The sequence below is a fragment of the Acanthopagrus latus genome, chromosome 9 (genome assembly GCF_904848185.1).
Source record: "Acanthopagrus latus isolate v.2019 chromosome 9, fAcaLat1.1, whole genome shotgun sequence".
Lineage (NCBI taxonomy): Eukaryota > Metazoa > Chordata > Actinopteri > Spariformes > Sparidae > Acanthopagrus > Acanthopagrus latus.
The window spans coordinates 26,990,791-27,009,409 of NC_051047.1; the positions used below are offsets into that span (position 1 = coordinate 26,990,791).

At 39.1% G+C, this 18,619-nt stretch overlaps 1 protein-coding gene across 1 annotated transcript in view; it reads left to right on the forward strand.

Annotated features, from left to right (window-relative positions):
- The window catches only part of LOC119025762 (inactive dipeptidyl peptidase 10-like), a 112,013-nt gene extending 94,487 nt beyond the window's left edge, over positions 1 to 17,526 (forward strand). The window contains exons 10-27 of the mRNA XM_037109681.1: positions 166 to 320; positions 2,761 to 2,858; positions 2,948 to 3,071; positions 3,166 to 3,204; positions 3,877 to 3,984; positions 4,426 to 4,517; positions 4,606 to 4,653; positions 5,169 to 5,290; positions 5,904 to 5,951; positions 6,590 to 6,688; positions 8,592 to 8,661; positions 8,864 to 9,058; positions 9,445 to 9,499; positions 9,756 to 9,855; positions 10,344 to 10,402; positions 12,662 to 12,734; positions 13,750 to 13,823; positions 14,422 to 17,526. Of these exons, the coding sequence (XP_036965576.1) occupies positions 166 to 320; positions 2,761 to 2,858; positions 2,948 to 3,071; positions 3,166 to 3,204; positions 3,877 to 3,984; positions 4,426 to 4,517; positions 4,606 to 4,653; positions 5,169 to 5,290; positions 5,904 to 5,951; positions 6,590 to 6,688; positions 8,592 to 8,661; positions 8,864 to 9,058; positions 9,445 to 9,499; positions 9,756 to 9,855; positions 10,344 to 10,402; positions 12,662 to 12,734; positions 13,750 to 13,823; positions 14,422 to 14,559 (1,697 nt within the window). The 3' untranslated portion in view covers positions 14,560 to 17,526. The remainder of the gene's footprint in view (positions 1 to 165; positions 321 to 2,760; positions 2,859 to 2,947; positions 3,072 to 3,165; positions 3,205 to 3,876; positions 3,985 to 4,425; positions 4,518 to 4,605; positions 4,654 to 5,168; positions 5,291 to 5,903; positions 5,952 to 6,589; positions 6,689 to 8,591; positions 8,662 to 8,863; positions 9,059 to 9,444; positions 9,500 to 9,755; positions 9,856 to 10,343; positions 10,403 to 12,661; positions 12,735 to 13,749; positions 13,824 to 14,421) is intronic.
- Positions 17,527 to 18,619: the final 1,093 nt, after the last annotated feature.

The window sequence follows — 18,619 nt, forward strand, 5'->3', positions numbered from 1 at the left end:
AGAAGTAGATATTATTTGCAATATGTTGATCAAAGTGAATCCACCAGTTATTTCACCAATCATTTCCATCTTAACTATTGATAAATGCCAATCACAGAGTTTAAAGAGGTGCATGAACAGTGGAGGGGGTTCAGTTGTCTGATTTGTCACTTTTTGGTTTTCCAGAGGAGGTGTTGCACTCACAGGTGGCCCACTGGTGGTCACCTGACGGCTCCAGACTGGCCTACCTCACCATCAATGACTCACTGGTCCCTAACATGCTGCTGCCCCGCCTCACGGGCTCGCTGTACCCCAGGGGGAAGGAGTACCCCTATCCAAAGGTAGAGTACTAAAAGTCTAATCGACACGGATATTTTTTTACATTTTTACAACCAGAAGTGAATCCAACATCAGTATCCAGGTGAAATCTGACTGCTCCTGATCATTTTAGCTCACTTTATACCGTACAACACTCCTCACACGCCGCCTCTACGATGACCTGCATGTACTTTCATTGCACCGTCACTGTAAAAGCCCCGCGCTATGAATTATACAACTGCCGGCCCTCTGCTTTAGTTTATCCATTGAGGTTAGTGAATCCTCTCCTTGTTTAATTCATGCTACAGTGACTTGCTTCCTTTGAAGAGGGATGGCTGCAGGGATCTGTGGCGTTGGGAGAGATAGGAATGTGAAATGCTTTAGTAAGGCAAGTTAACACAGCCCCCCCCATCCTTTGATGCGGATGTTTAGCGTATCAAATGCCTGTAAGATGGGAGATGGGTTCCGGAAAACTGGTGAAATGGGGGTCATGAGTTAGAGGGCAGCACGATTTGTCGGTTGAAAACCACAGATGAGGGGAGGGGGGTTCACAGGAAGGCATCTAATTAATAAAGCGCCACACTCGACCCTTGTCTGGCCCACACAGTGTGTAAAAACTGCTCACACAGACACACAGCGATTCTGTTGCCCAGACCCTTGAGTGTGGTTAAGTGCTATAATATTGTGGGACTAAATGAAGCAGAGATTTAATTGCCTTCTCCTCCTGTTAGTCGGTGAGAACAGTGACGCTGTACAGCAGCCTGACAGTCAGACTTCTGCTTCAGTCACTGGGGGATAAATTTGTGTGGGTATCTCATCGTGAGTCAATACGCAGTAAAATAAATACCCTCGAGGGTTTTTTCTTCATGGGTCTCATGCGTCTGCTCTTAAGGAAACACCTAATTACTGTCATTGTGACAAACTGTTCTGTATAAAAGCCGTGGGGGGCAACACAATGTAAAGATTTGGGAATAACTAGCAGGCTTCATGCCTGGATTTGTGACCCTGTAGGGTTGTAAAGTTTAAAGGTTAAAGATTCGTTTTTTTTGTCGTGTTACAACACCAGGGTGAACAGAACAGAACTGGGTTTAAGTCCCTTTATCCTACAAAAGAGAAAGAAATGCTGGTTATTTTCACTTACTTCTCACATTAATTGATGCATTGTTTTGTCTTTTAAATATCATAAATGGCAAAAAAACATAACTGATGATCAACACTCTAACCAATAGTCAGAAATCCAAAGCTGATAAAATAGTTTTGCCACTGAAGCACATTTAATATCAGTTCCCTGAAGACTTTTATTATTCTGTTCATATGACTTTGACTTCTACTAAAGTAATATTTTAACCCAGTATCTTTTTCTTTTACTCAAATTTGACCTTTGGTTCCTTTTTACATCACTGACTTTGGAATAAATATTAAAATGCTTGCAGTGAAAACGCTAACGTGCTTCTGTTACATCATGTTTACTGTGTTCACCATCTTAGCTTATTGTTTTAGAAAGTGTAGCTCTTAAACCAAAGTGCAGCTCTGGCTGATGGGGATGGTTTTGCAGGGTTTTTTTTTTTTCTTAAACCAAAAATATCAACATGCAAAATAATATAAAATGTCCAGAGGATGAAAGTTATTATAGTCACTTCTGAGGGAGGCAGGAATCTGTTTAATAGCAAATCATCAAACCTTTTGGCCAAGCTGCGTCTGATTGGGTTTTCTTTAGTTTTTTTTTTTACATAAGCACATAAATTAAGGAAGCAAAAAATCATATTTATGAATATAGTAATTTGCAATTTTACCATAAAATGCATTGCATCCTGTTTTATTTAGCTTTCACACAGTGTTCCAACTGTTTTGAGATCTGAGTTGCAGCAGTGTCACTTAGAAAACAGGAAAAGAAAATTACTCCATATTTCCTGTTGGTTTAAGCAGTTTCAGATGTGTTACCTTTCATTTTATGTACCACAAATGGTGCCATTATTAGAGAATAGAGTTATTCCAAGACCGTATTACTCCTCCAACAGAGCAGGAAGTGAAGGATTGTAGAAGACATAAAAATAATAACAAATATAAAGAAAATGGCTGTGCGTATGGAATAGATACCGACATCTTTGTGATGGGTTGTACTGTATTTTTTCTAGATTTCCTGTGTCACGTAGACTAATGAGCTATATATTTCTGAGGGCGGCTCAAGTGAAAGAAAACGCTTGCCTGGCCCCGGGGCCCGCACAGTATATACACCAACACAGTCTGTTCTCTTCATGTATTATATTCTCATTATATTCTCTTGTTACTGAGTCTTACTGGCATTGTTCAGTGTAGCAGCACATGAAAATAGAAAACAAGAGTGGCGTGTTGCTCGGCGCTTATTGTTATCACTACAGTGAAGCAGTGCATCATGGCTATTACATCCAATTTCAACAGGCCCCTGAACGTAATTGTACATTCGCACTGTTTTTTTTTCTCCAGATGGGGCAAATCAATCCCACCGCCGCTCTCTACGTCGTCACCGTAGACGGCAGCTCCTCGACGACTGAGCTGAGGCCTCCTGACAGCTTTGAAAAGAGGTTTGAGCTCCACACATTGTAAGGAATAACAACATCTGTTGGTCCAGGCTGCTTATATTACTCACGTACGTCCCGCTTGCTCTCCCTAGTGAGTATTACATCACCATGGTGAAATGGGTGACGCGGGAGAAGCTGAGTGTCCGCTGGGTGAATCGAGCTCAAAACACGTCCATTCTCTCCCTCTGTGATGTGACAACAAGTGAATGCACAAAGGTACGACTGTTGTTGTGAACTGTCCTCTGGAATTTGTGATACATTTTAAGAATGTTTTTTTTTTTTTAAATTCAATCTCATCGTTTCAATTCAGAAACACGTGATGACATCGGAGAAGTGGCTCGACCGCCAGGTGAGTTGCGTCAGTCGACGAGGGCTTCGTTATCTTCGACGAGCCCAGTGATGAGACTTCTGATAAATTTTTTAAGGAACACTGTTGATTTTTCACATGAAAGCCTGTAATATCACCAACTTGTCAAGTACAGCAGCTTCAAACAAAGACGCTCTACCTTCCCCTCTAGCGTCAGTCATTATTTAGCAGGTAAAAAACACTGAAAGCTTCATTACAACAACATTGTTATATAATTTCAACAATCTGTTTGTCTGAGTGACTCTAAATTTCTCTGCTGTTTTGTTAAATGGGGAAGGAATTCAAGATGCTGGCCATTGTTGTTTTGATTTCAATTCATTTGTGACGTACAGCGTAACGCTTCCGAGACAAATCACAGACTTGCCTGTGGGAAGTGAGAATGGGGTCGATACGTGATATTTAGCTGGTTGAATCGCATTTAAAAAACATGTGTAGACCTGCTAATTTAGGTGGAAAAGCGGAATAAGTATGCCTCAACAGTAAACAACATAAACAGTGGTCTGGAACTGGACCTGATCAGAAAATATAAAGGTTTCTTGCAAAAAAATATGATAAATTTTACTTTGATTGACATGAGACAATCCATTTTCCTTTTAATCCAAATTGGTCCAGACATTTTTGCAATTGGTTTTGTTGTTTTCTCTCTTCGCCCAGAATGAGGAGCCGGTCTTCTCAGAGGACTGCACCACATTCTTCATCACTATGCCCTTAAAACACGGTGGCCGCGGTACATTCAACCACATCACAATGATCTCCAACCTTGTAAGAATATTACAAACTTTTAATGAAATGAATACATTTCTTTGGGTGCTTTGACAGTTGAAATGAAACTCCTTATGTCTGTGTACTTTTCTTTCTTTCTCTCCTTATCTGTCCTGCCTTAAGCACAAGACTTCCAATTATTCATACTGCTCATATTATTCCATTTTGAAGTTCCATCATTTCAAATTATATCCTGACACTGTTTCCTGAGAATTAAGAATACATTAGCTTGAATAAATGAAGGAGAATGCTGAGCAGTAGATTATTTGGGGATTAATTCAGTTTTCTGTTGAGATAACAAGTGGAACAAAAGTTTAAGATTGAAAGTTGGAGCTTGGTGAAAAATATCAGCACCACTTTTGGACCATGTGAGGTCATGTGAGGTCACGTTGACCCACTTCTCTGCTCTGTTTTGTTGTATTCTTTCTGGTTCTTCAACAGTCTGAGGATCAAGAGGTCAACGTCCGCCACCTGACCTCAGGAAGCTGGGAAGTCGTTCAAATTCTGGCCTATGATGAGAGCACCAACTTGGTGTAAGCACAGCTTGTTGACATCATGCCATTTTAACAAACAACACAAAATATGACCTCTCAACTTACAGACTGATTCTGTTATTTTCAGTTATTTCCTGAGTACAGAGGACGGCTCAACGCGGCGGCACATGTACAGGTATACATACAACAACTACTGTCATTTATTTGATGGATATTAGATGTTGGTGCATTGAAATTGGTGGCTCAGAATTAGTTAATTATGCCATTAAATCAGTGCAGAAGACATAATTGACTTGATTAAATCAGCGCAGTCACGTCTGAATCGGTGGAAAACCATCATTTTTATGCAGGGAGCTGCAGCTACTGTTGATACATGTCATGATGTAGCTGCTTAATTTGTTTGTCATGTAGTCAGATTTACACTTTTATATCTGAGCCAGTGTTTTTTCTGTAATTGGACTTGTTTTAACATTTCAAGTCAGGTACTTATTTTATGAGCAAATTAAGGATACACAGTGAAACAGGTGGATGGCAGCCCACTTCATTAGTCAATACATCATCATGTTACAATTAATTTTGGCACATTCTTTGGTTCTGAAGTCTAGAAACAGACAGATTGTTTTGTTTTTTTTTAAATCCTTCAAACAAATGAACTTGTATTCACACATCTGTGTTGCTCTGCTCCAACAGAGTCTCCACTGTGGATCCATTTCGTAAAGAGTGCCTCACCTGCTCCCTCTTCAAATCAAAGTGCTCCTTCTACGATGCGATCCTGAGCCCGAACTATCAACATGTTGTCCTCAACTGCAGAGGTGACGCCTCATCATGACGGCAGCATCATAACCGAGCGGCTCACAATCAGATTGATGCTGCAGCAACATTTCCAAATCTAATTCTCTTGTTTTGAAGCTGTGGTTCACCAACATTTCAATTTTCTTGTGGCGATTCAGTTTGAGAGGTCTATCTGGATCTTTCAGGTGTGCCGAGTTGAGTCATCATGTCAATTTTAATTTTTAATGCAAGCTGAAACATTAAAAACAACGGTGACTACATGCTGAAAAATAGATCCTTTACTTGTTTTCTTATCATTCTGAAGGTCTAGTCTTTTTCTGGCACCCTTCAACCCACCATGTGTGTCAACCATTAACAATGAAAGAGGAGGCAACTAGTAAAATATTATCCAAACTGAAAGCAAAATAAATGTTCAGGATCAGCAAACTCTTATCGTCATTCATTTTAGTTTCACTCATTTTCCCGCCAATACAATCAACCAAATAAATGTTGGCAGTGTACGTTTCTGCAAAACATTCTTATGTTGAAACTTTACAATTTTTAGGTTCAATTTGACTCTGCTGTGTAAATGTGTACAACAAAATGTCAGATAAAGTTGCAGCATTTCTTGACCTAAACTATTTTCTTCTCCAGGTCCTGGAATCCCCCAAACTACTCTTCACAACCTCGGTGACATGAGCAGTAAGTACTTTGGCACTGACTTGAACTAGTTAACTGTTTGGGCTCTTTCACACAGTTGCATCAGGTGTATTTACTCATCGTGTTTGGGTAGGAGTCAGATCTCCGTGCCCTCGGTGTCTGAAAAGAGCATCAATCGATCACCTCTTATTTAGAGATTAAGCGGCTGAGGTCATGAGTCGTTAAGCCAAAATTCAACAACGAGAGTTAAACTTACGGCCGTTAAAAACTGGATGTGCAGATGCAGTTAAGGTTAAGGCGTTAAGTGTTTGAAATGTTGTTGAGCGCACATCAGAGGCACGGAGAGCAGCGTCTGGAGACTCTGCGGTGGATAAACAATTATCTTCCTGCACTCCTACACGCAGGCTCACAGATTGAGAGATGTTGATTTTTCTGCTCGTATTAAATCAGATTTTTAATTACAGTGCTGTCTGACATTAAGTCGGTGACATTTCAAAGTGCTTACAGTTTCTTTACTTATGCGACTACAAATGTGATGGTGTGTGTTTGACAAAGCGAGCAGAGTTTTGAGGATTTGTCGCTTCCATCCATGCAAGACGTTCTAGTGATGATTCAGTTATTCAGAAGATTTCCTGTGATTTTTTCTAACTGATTCTTCTTCTTATCCTGTCGTGTTACAGAGCACAAGTTTCTGGAAAGGAACACAGTATTAAGACATGCACTGATGAACAGGACAACACCGAAGTGGGAAAGAAGAACTGTACAGATCAACAACTTTGGTATGAAACTGCGATCATTACAGAGCTTTGTTGTTCTCTAACTGTTGTCTGTATTATCTTCATTATGAAACACAATCACCATGTTTATAACAAACATTCTCTACCTGCTAAGGTAAAAAGCAACGATCAGAGTGTTGGAGAATCATTTTGAAGTTAAATCTCTGATGTGCAACACTAAACACACAGTGTTTCCATGTGAGAGTGGCTCGTCTTTCCTGTTTGAATTCTGTCCTGTTTCATAGTTGTTACCGTGGTTATAATTTGCATGTTTACCATGATTACATAGTACACACAGTAGGTCCATCACGTATTATCAGTTATCACTTTGTCTTCACTTAAAGAACTTGACCTGAACCATCATTTATGAATTTGTGTCTGAACGCGGCCTGGCCTGGCAGATCCAGTGGATTTGGGTCCATGCTTTAGTTTCCATGCACACAAGAAACTCTGTTAGAAAAGTAAACTTTACCATCTTTACTTTGCTGTCTTTAGGCCAGGTTAGGGTTATGGGAGCCCAGAGGGACAAGTGGGAATTTGTTTTTTTCTGGTGCTCCATTTTTCTTTTTCTTTTTTTTTTTTTATTTATTTGTTTTTTTTATTATTCATGTTTCGAGCTGAGTGAAAACAAAAAAAAAGCCCCACCTCGCTCAGCTCGACGCATAGGGAAAAAAAAAATCATTTAATGTCTTTCATTAAAAAAAAATAATAATAAAAATTTCATACAGAAAAATAAATTCACCCATGAAAAAAAAATAATAATAAAAATTAGAGCTTGCGCCTCAGGGCTTCCGTAGTTTTTGGCCTCTACAACTACAAATGTCAGTCTGTTGGTTGTTCCAGCACATCTGTCCTGACTGATACACCTCAATAATATAATAATATATGAAATGATATGATGGATTGACATAAAAGACACATTACACCTGCTAAATATCCGTAGCATGCAGACATGAGCATACAGGTTAGAGTGCCCTTTAGAATGAGTGCAGGTGTGGACTTTAAATGAACGAGCTGTCACCTGTAATGGTGTTAAAGCACCGATGGCTTCCTTTGTCTAATCTGTGTTCACTGTTAGACACAATGTGATGCACGCAGAATGTAAAGCCCTTTAACAAGAACAGTCAGACGGGAGCTGAGTTAATAGTTGAACACAAATTAAATCACAGGCTCATCTTTCAGGTTTATTCTTGTTTATGTTGGATGTTGGAGGATTCTTCATCCTTGAGGTCAGGGTGCACGTGCTGTGGTCATTTAAGACATTTTAACACTCATGTGAGAGGCTTTAAATTGATTTCTACAATCCTTCATTGGTTCTGATAAGTAATATGATCAGTTATCTACTACTGACAGTGCCGTCGTTACATCGTCGCCCTGCAGCTTCACACCAGTTAAACAACGATCCAATGATTCCTTTCAAGAACTGTCACATTGTGTCGTTTGGTGAATCACCCACACAGGTTTCAGAAGACTCTCTCGCCCTGAGCCCTCTGGGGTGAATCATGGAAACACTTTCAGATCCAGCTGTCTCTGAGTTGTGACACAAATAAAACTTTAAGAATATGTTAAACTTTAAGTGAGGTGAAACTATTCACACACTGCCAACTCAGGAAAAAAACAATTTCCTGTGAAACTTCTCCGGTCTGTTCTTGGCTGCGACTGATTAATACAGACATCTTTCATGGCTGATGAAGCTACCTGACCGTGCAGCGCGGTCAGCTTTGATGTGGTCAGAGAAGAGAGATGTGCTGTACATGCAGCGCATAACCAAACACTCATTTTGACTCATCTTCACCATCAAAACGCACTCCAGACTGAATGTTAAGCTGTGAGTTAGAAACGTGTGCAGCAGAAAGTGTATTCATGTATTAAAGTCCTGAGATTCTGTTGTTGGCCTGTTTTGCAGCACTTCGTCTGGAGCTGATCGTCCCTCTGGGTTTGGATGAAGAGAAGGTGTACCCGCTGCTACTGATCATGTATGTAACATTTGAAACAATGTAGAATCATTTTTATTGGATCCTTTATTAAATTAAACAGCTTAGAAACAAATTCCTGGAAACCAATGATGATTTCTACATCTTCTTCCTGCCTCTTTCTTGTATACTTTGGTGTGTTTTATTTGAATCCTTGAGCTTCTTCATGGGCTGAACTCCTGCTTTTCCACTTTTCCTCTCTAAGTGACAGCGCCCCTGGTGGTCAGGCCGTGAGTGACCGGTTCTCCCTCGGCTGGGACTCGGCGCTGGTCAGCTCAGACGGCGTCATCGCGGCTCGTCTGGACGGCCGGGGCAGCGGCTTCCAGGGTCAGAGGATCCTGCACGAGGTTCACCAGAGGCTGGGAACTGTCGATGTCCAGGACCAGATCACAGCTCTGGAGTGAGTGCAGTCCCAAAACTGTCCTGTTCGTTTGTTGTGACTTGATGCTGTTCAGCCTCAATTTGAGGACTTTTGAATTTTGTTTGTTGAGGAAGCTTTGTGTCGACAATCAGTTAATGGTTTCAGTTAGGCTAGTTGAAATAATACATTCAGGCCTTCTTAGTATTCACACATGGCATATTAATGAAAAGAGACAGATAAAAAAGACATGTTAATATGAGGCTTCAGCCAAATTAAGTGGTTAATGTTGTCCCGGTGATTGCATGTAGATTTATGAACCTAAATGTAGCTGCCAGGAGGTATTCCAACCCAACAAGGTGCCACTGTCACTGCCTTCTGTCTTCAAACGATCGCCTCACTTTTGTTATTTCACTCTAAATGTTCAGGTACCTGATCAGGCTGCCCTACATCGATGGAAACAGAGTCGGAGTTTATGGGAAGGTAAAACAGCCTCTGTCTCTAATTCATGTGTAACCACATATGATTTATATTAAGTATATTATGATATTTTTACAGAATAACTTATTATAAGGATTTTTTTTATTGGAAAGTATGATTTCTCCATACTGATGTGTAACAGATGTTTTTCTTTCTTGGATCCAGTTAAATGATATGCACTTCCTCGTTACATGCAACATTATTTTAAAGCCCCGATGTTGTTGTTGTTGTTGTTGTTGTTGTTGTTGTTGTTTTCCAGGCGTATGGAGGATTTCTTTCCACTCTCCTGCTCCTCTCTCACAGCTCTGTGTTCAAATGTGGCATCGCTGTAGCTCCGATATCAAACTGGAGACTCTACGGTGAGACGGACGAGAATCCTTCAGTCGTTGAATGTCACACGTAGTTACTTTATTACGTATCATATTACAATGATCTGAAGTTGCAACTCTTCCCAAGTGTGACAAGGACATTCGAAGAGCAATTCAACCCATTTGTCTAGTATTTGGTCATCAATGCTGACATGTATTCATAATCAGATAGAAGCTACACGTCTTTGAGGCGTCATGTTTATGAAATCTGATTTAATAAAACACAGAACAACTGATCCACTGATTCAGAAGGTCAAACAAACCCTAGACGACTAACACAAACAGCAGAACGGAGCAACATTAATCATCAGTGGCATTTTCTATTTGTCACTCCGTCCTGTGTTAAGTGACGGAGTGAGTGTAAACTGAAAGTCGCTGGAAGTGTTATCATGAGTGAACAGTGAGTTAATTACAAAGGCATCGCTCTCCCTGCTCACAGTATCTCCCCAACAACTACTTCCTGTTTCATCCTCTTAAAGGTTCAGCCGACGCTGAGAAATACTTTGGATCACCAGCAAAACAGGAAAACAAATACCAGGTATGACTTTGACCATTAAGTTTTATTCATTATAGCATTAACTGTTCACGTTAACAGCTGAAATATATAATTACTCTTGGTTGATGCTCCTGCTCTGACGCCTAAATTCCACCAGGTCCACCTTCAGTCCGTCTCCGGTCCACCACAGCGACGGCGTCAGATAGGTTTCACTCCAGACAGCTGCTGTGTCTCAATTCAGGGTCTGCATCCTTCGGAGGAGCATTTGAAGGCCAATCACGTCACAATGCCGCACAAAGGCTGTCCCAATCTGAAGGCTCCTCCAGATGTAGCCAACAGATCCTTCTATTTCTGCATGTCAGTCAGATTCAGCACAGAGCAGACAAAAAGTCAGAAACCAAAACAACATAACATCCTGTTAAATTTCATAGTTAAACACTCCATGTTGACTCGAGCACAAAAATCTCCAGAAAGTGACGGATCCAAGCTCCTCTTCTAATCCTGATCCCGGCGTGCTGCACTCAAAACTCGGCTGGGGTGAATGGACGATTGCACAAAACCGTAGCTGAGCCATTCTGCAGCGTACATGCAAACGGTGGAATTCCCAGGTGACACAGGACTATAAACAATGTCACACCGATGGAATGCAAACTCATGTAAAACAGTTTATTGGGGCTGTAAACATGTAAATGAGACGCAGGAGCCTGTTTGAGAGCAGTGAGCTGTGAGAGGAAGTGTCCGAGCACACCTGTTAGTCCATTCATGAGACGGCCACTGGCTGCATGTGCAAAGACAGATCCAGAATCAGTGAGTGATGATCATCATCCTCTCAGCCAGCCGTATTTCTTCTTTCATACCTCTGGAGCAGCTGAGCCCGACACAGTGGGACGTGTCAGACACGTCTCACGTGGAGAGACAATAACAGGTTATTGCTGTCTGGATGTGAACACACGGCACCACATACCTGCCGCTGGAGGGAAATGGTGCCTTTCATTGTCGAGTTTTTTTTATGTTGGCGGAGACATTGGAAGTCCAGTGATGTCATTCCCTCAGTGTTGATGGGTTTATTTTAGCATCACAGTGAGCTGGATACATAATAACCCTTACATCTATTTGCTTATTGTTGTGTAATGACATAAAACCAGTTCTTTTGTGTGACAACATTTTGTTATCGATGTCACACAGCAGGTGCATTTTCCTCTTGATGCACACGACCGGTAAACACTGCGGGTCAACTTCAGATGGATTTTGAAATGGCTGTGATGTTTGGTTTCATCTCCAACTGGCCCTTTTTTTTTCTCACCTTCCCACATGACGGCAGGAGCAGCACAGGTGTAACTAATAACATTAATGGTGGCGTCTTTCCACTGAGGTCTGCCAGCCTCGGGGCCCCACGCCGCTCACATGCTGGCTCTCTGGCACGGCTTTCTGGGTCGGTTAAGACGAAGTGAGGCATTGTTAACAGGTGTGATTAATCACACCTGCGCTTTTTTTTTTTTTTTTTGCCATGAGAAGTCAAAACGTCTGCTGTGAAAAAAGCTCAGATGAATTTGCAGCAGCACGACGTTCACACCTTTCACTAACTTGCTAAAAGGAAACGACTCAAAAGATTATAATAATACAGATAAGACACCTTGTGGTGGGCCAGAATTCATTACATATACTTTTAGACGTGATTTAAAGGAAGCTACTGATCCTGAGTGTCAGAGTCTGAAGAGTCTGGTCATTAAACCATGAAGTGTTTTAAAGATGATCTGAAACATCTAAATCTTACTGTACTGAACTTTGGAGCATGGAGACTGTCGTAAGATCAGGCACACAGAGAAAATACTTTTTTAGATGTACTGTAATTCATAAAAAATCAAACTGAGCAACATTTGTAATTTGTTTTTCAAATTAAAAGGTCACAGCTTTTCATAAATTAAGTAGCATCTCAAAAATCTCAAGTCTCGTCTCTCTCTGTCTAATCTGGAGAAGATCATCTTTTCTTTTTATGTCATCTCGCGTCGATTACTGTAATTAGTCGTATGAACAATCTCGAGCCTTCAGCTGGTTCAAAATGAGATCACCCTGTTTCAGCCTCTCTGCTCCAGTTGTAGCTATTTTTTTAAAATTTTACTGATCACATTTAAAACACTTCATCATTCAGCTTCGAGCTACTTGCTGGATTGCTACAAATCTATAAATCCTTCAAATGTAAGTGTTTCAGTGAAAATGATTTGACTTATTGTTCATTAGCATCAAATCTGGTGACGTTATAACTGCTGCTGCTTCAGCTGCACTGTGTTGTGTCTCCAACAGGTTTCCAGTCTGCTCAGTAACATCACAGCAGCGAGTGATGTGAACTTTCTTATAATCCACGGCACAGCAGACGGTGAGTGAAACAGTCCGTCCAGGTAGAAACGGTGAAGCAGAGATGTTTCTCTGTTCACTGACTCTGTAACATTTCATGCTTCTGAGAAGTTTATCAGCACATTTTACTGAAAACTGACTTGACCTCATACAGAAGTTCTGGGGGCAGGTTAGGACTTTTTATGATATAAAGGGTTTTTTTGTCTTGTGTTTATGACTATGAAGGTTCCACCAGGATGATCCTTTGATTATTCATTTTTCTTGGTGAAAAAAACATGTTTTAAAAAAATGTATGAGTGAGTGAACAAAAAAATTTGAGATTTTTGTGTATTATTCTTTTTGTGTATTCTTTGTGTGTAACAAAGTGATAAAAATTACCTTCTGAAATGGTTTCTCTTTAACATGAACATTTTTTTTTCCTCTTTAAAATTCTTTTCACTCTGTTTGAAAGATGACAAAAAAAATTTTCTTTTGCTATTATTTGCTTTCACTCAGTTTCACATGGCAAAAAATAATTCTCCTGGAATAAAGAAAGTATAAATTAAATATTTATTTTTGTGTAAGATGAGCTGAAAAAATATTCCCAAGACATGTTTCCTCCATTTGTGAAACAAAGTCATAAAAACATTTTTTTTTTTACTCTGTTTCACGCAAGAAATATTGTATTTCTTGTTTGAAGCATGAAAAAAGCTTCAAAATGATAAGTTTCCTTCTGAAACTTTGTTTAAAACAACACTGAAAAAATTCTTCTGGGAAAAAAAAGTTGACTCATTTTCAACAAAAAAAAAAAGAAAAAAACAACAAAAAAAAAAACAATCCAGTTTCAAATGTCTTGTCTAGTTTCATAGCTTGTTTGAATGTGTCCGTTTGTCTTTGACTCCACCTGGTCGAGGCGTCGTCACTACCTTCCAGGTGTGCACATGTAGATTTTGTGGCTCATTTATGTTAAGTCCCAACAGAGGATGTGTTACAGTCCGACTCTCACTGCTGTGATAGTTTTTCATTGTGTCCCTTCTGTTTTTATTTTTTTATTTCAGCCACTGTTCATTTCCAACATTCTGCTGAGCTGGTCAAACTGCTGTCCAGGTCAAATGTTAATTACACTCTCCAGGTAACTGCTGCTATTTATTCTGAGTGATAATAACGAGGGGACACCTTCATGTTGTGTGTCTGGGTCAAACCAGCAACCTTGTTATGATTATATGATTAAAGGCTGACTGAGGTGGAAGCTTACTGTGTAGGTTGTGAAATCAGATAGTTACGGATTTAAATCGGATTTTGGAAATTGAGGATTATTTCATTGAAACAGACTTCTTTTATAGCTGCTCGTCTCAAGAAAACACCTTACGATCTGTCTAGAAAATATATTTCTGTTTCTTGAAGTATTGAAAAAGTGTTTCAAAAATGCAAATGACCCTTTATTGTTGTGTTTATTAGGAGGATTGAGTAGGATTTTGTGTTGTATTTGTCTTTAACTGTGCAGATAATGAAACTAACCTAACAGATTAGACATTAAACGATAGTGTCCACCAAAAACAAAGACAAAAATGACGGACTTTATTTCCAATAACTGTCAGATTTTAGTTTCTGGCCTCTGAATGTCCAACATTTAGAGTGTAATCACATTGAAATTATAAATAACAGTAGGTTTAAAAAATGAAAAGTCGTGTTTAAGTGATGACACCCTGTTGTCTTTCCCTGTTACACAGATTTTCCCAGATGAAGGACACAACATCGCCTCCGTCAGGAGTCAACACTACATGCTGACCTCGGTGCTCACCTTCTTCAGACGCTGCTTCGAGGAGGAGCAGGTCGTCGGCCCGGAGTCGTCTAAAGCCGACGACTGACCTGCTGAGCGTCCTGCGGTGACACACTTCAGTGAGGAGAAGAAGCACATCGGACAGAAACACTCGCTGTGTCTCAGTTCAGGGTCTGCATCCTCTGAAGGACTCGGCCTTTGTGGTCTTTGAAGCTGAGTCCTTCAGAGTCCTTGTTAACCTCATCAGCTGTTGTTAAATGGGACAGTCTAGCCTTTGGAGCATTTCCTGGTTGCATCACCAGATGTTTTACCCTTACGTCACGATTTCTGACGTCCCGGGCAGCGGAAATGACCATCTACGCCATGCGATGTTGCCATTGTAGTGGTGCATTGTCCAAAAACAGGGGAAAGAAGGAGCATCTGGAGGAGCCTTCAGATTGGGACAGACTTCGCGTGGCGTTGTGACGTAATTATCCTTAAAATGCTCCTCCGAAGGATGCAGACCCTGAACTGAGACACAGCACAGTGTGTTCCTGACAGACTTCTGTCTGTAAAAGCACTCAGAGAGCGTTAAGTTTTCACTAACAGACCTGCAGTGTGTAAGATATGTAGCATGACGGGACCAGAGAGGTGATTCCAGCTTTGTGATCGTGTAAAAGATGGTTGTCGCTGTATTTTACTGCTTCAGATGATAATTATTGTTTGTAAATGTTTGTCTCATGTACTGAGTACAAATGTCAGGGAATCAAAGAAAACTAGTATTTTTCCACTTTAGAGTCTAACTTTTGCTGTAATCTACTGTGAATATTTCTATTGACTGCAAACACCACAATTTAACTTAACGCCAAATTTTAGGAGATCATATCACAAAACAAATATTTGCGGGTGCCTTTACCTCATTACAGTCGTCACAGTTCTGCAACCTTGGAGTCAACACACTATCATAGAGTCACCACAATGTCTAATTAGATATAGAAACACTAACCGGAGCATCTGCATTTTCAATAGTTGATTGATTCCTCATCTTACGACCATTAGACTCAAATACATTTGCCATATTCAGTAACATTATCTGTGCTGGTCAGTGATTTCAGTCCCGTCTGGAGCACACATCATGTTTTCAGCAATAATAACAGTTACCTGTGTGAGATGTCCTCGTATAATGAAATGAATCTCTGAGTTTCTCTGCCGGAGGAGCCGCTCGCTCGTCCTTCCTTCTCTTCTTTCTATCAGCTCGGTGTGAAGTTCTGTGAAAATGTCAAAAGTCAAATGTTTTTGCTTTCTGTAAAAAAATGGGAGCATGCTAACACCAATATATCAGCCAGGAACCAAAATGCTGTTAGTAATAAATGAAAGGCATCATGGAAGCTGTTCTGGAAAGTCAGCTACAGGTTCATACTGAAGCCCTGAGGGGGTTTCAGTGTCTGGTGACCCGTTCTGAGTCTGATCCAGAATATTTGCTCACAAGTGTTTAATTCTTGAGAACAGGTGAAACGAGGTTTTGCCAGGATAATCTTCTCAAGTTTCTTTATTGATTTTTTTTTTTTTTTTTCAGTTAAATCAGGTGGGAGTAAATTCTCAGGATATTTTTTTCAATGTTTGAAAAGTGAAAAACATTGTCAGGAGGTTTTTATTTTATTGTTATGTGAAACCTTAAAAAAAAAAAAAAGATGTAAAAGATTTTTTTTTCCCCCGTGTGAAACTAAGAAGAAAAATTCATGAAATTTCTTCTTGTAAAACCAAGTGAATAATTTTCATCCAAGTGTAAAAGAGGTAATAAGTAAATGTATAAGTTGTTTGAAAAAAGTTTTATCATAAGAATTTTTACTTTTTCCTGTTTGTTTTTTTTAATTTCAGCCTTGAGAGGCTGCAGTGCAACGCTGCTCCCTTTCCAGGGTAGTTTAGCATTTAGCAACAACAAATTCTTGTGATGTTTTTTTCCCCACACATGAAAAGAAAAAGAAACTTTGTTTTTCCAAACTTTTTCCCACATAAAAATTCTATAAGAAAAAGATGAAAAAAAAAATCAGTTTCACAGATAAAGAAAAAAGATTTTCACCCAAGCTTAAAATAAAAGTTTCCCCTGAAAAAAACACTGTTGCCCACATAAAAAAATTTCACTGTTTCCCACGAGAATTAATTTATTTACCAAAAGTTTCTCCCTGGAAAAAAACAGGTTTGGACAAAACAGAGAATTCTTTCAGCAGATTTTTTTTTTTTTTTTTTTGGTAAATCAAGTAAACAAAATGTTTTTTTCTTTCAGGTCAAAATCTTTTTTTTTTTTTTTTTTTTTTTTGCAGAAACATTTTTTCTCAGTCAGCTTCCCACACAGGAAATATGTTTCTCTGAGTGATCTTTATTTGACACGAGAATTTAAAAAAAAAAAAAAATCATCCATTTTCACCAGCACTCTAGTCACAAACACAGGAGGAAGAACTATTTAGATCTGACTTATAAAATAAATTACCTTGGAAAAGATTTAATGTCACTGCCCCTCAGGACTTCAGTATGTAGTGATCAGAGTTAAGACAAGTTGTTTTTCTTTTCAGAACATTTTTATGACAAATGTTACTTCCTTGTTGAAGAAACTTCACTGCAGTATCGACTGGTTTCATCTGATTCCTCTCATGGTAAACTCAACAACAGATGCTCTTTTCACATAAACACTTTTTTGAATGTTTATAACCAACTGGATTCTTCAGCATTACATGTAGCGACTATTATCCCAAAATGTGAGAAGTGCTTCAAACAGGCGAGAAGAGTGGAGAATGTGAACGTGTAATAATTCCAGTCTATTCTGTACAGCGTGCTTTGTCCATAACCAGACTCCTATAATCCCGTCTGATCACCACATCTGTCCTCCAGTACGACGTAGCAACCCAGATCATCTCCGACCATGATCCTGTGCTGCTGACACTAATGCACTTGCTTGATCCCGTCAGAATGCAATGACTCTGTCATATATATATATACTGTACATTATAGTCAATATGTCGACAGTAGACATTTATATACTTGGGGAAATTTATATGCTGAAATAAATTGTTCAACAAGACTGTCCTGCGTCTGTGTTTTACTGCTGAAGCAATAAAGAGAGAGTTTCATTCAGAGCCACATCTGATACAGCCGAGCTGATCTGGGTTTCAAAGTGCTGACTGAGCATCAGTGACACGTAATGTGAAGTCCAACACTCAGTCTGCTGCATCGTTAAACACTGACAGTAAAGGGCAAATTCAAAAGTCTGTGTTTGTTTCTGGAGGTGAGATGAGAAGAATCAAAATCATCACATGTCAAAGACAGGAGACGATGTAGAATATGAACTGTCTTACAACAAGCCGTCTGTAGTTTTCGGGAAGAAATATTAATCAGAAGAGAAACATCTTCACTGACTGAAAAATTAAATGAAAAAACTGAATAAATAAACTGAACTTACACAGGACGACACAGTCTGATACTGTTTTACTTTGTCTATATGTAGTGTAGTGTTCTAGGACCTTGCTGTGCTCTGAGAGCAGCTCGTTTATTCACTGAAAAAGTTTCTATCATTTTCTCGTTAATACAGTGTTATGACCAGAGCCTCAGAGAAACCCGGGCGCAGTATGAAAATGAGACTCCCCTCTTCTTGTTACCCAAGCACCACCAGCAGAGAAGCATTTTTAAAAGGTTTTTATATTATATATATATATATATATATATATATATATATATATATATATATATATATATATATATATATATATATATATATATATATATATATATATATATATATATATATAAAGGAATTGATTTCAATAAAAGACTTTTTTTCCCTGGATGTTTTATCCACCTAGAAAAAAAGAATCTTCCCCACTCAGTATCAGTTTCACACATGGAAAGAACATTCTGAATTTATTTTAAAGATTTTTTTTTCCATCTAGAAAAGAATTCTGAATTTTTAGGAGAAAAAAAAATCAGATTTTTTCAAAGAAATTTTTTTTTGAAAAATAAAAACTAAATAAAACAAAAGACAATATGATTTTTTTCCCTCTTCTCCTATCAGATGCCTTTTCCACTCATTAACAGTTACTCAAATGAAAAGGAAATCTATAAAATCATTTTTTTTTCCCTAGATGTTTTTTTTCCACCTAGAAAAAAAAGAATCTGAA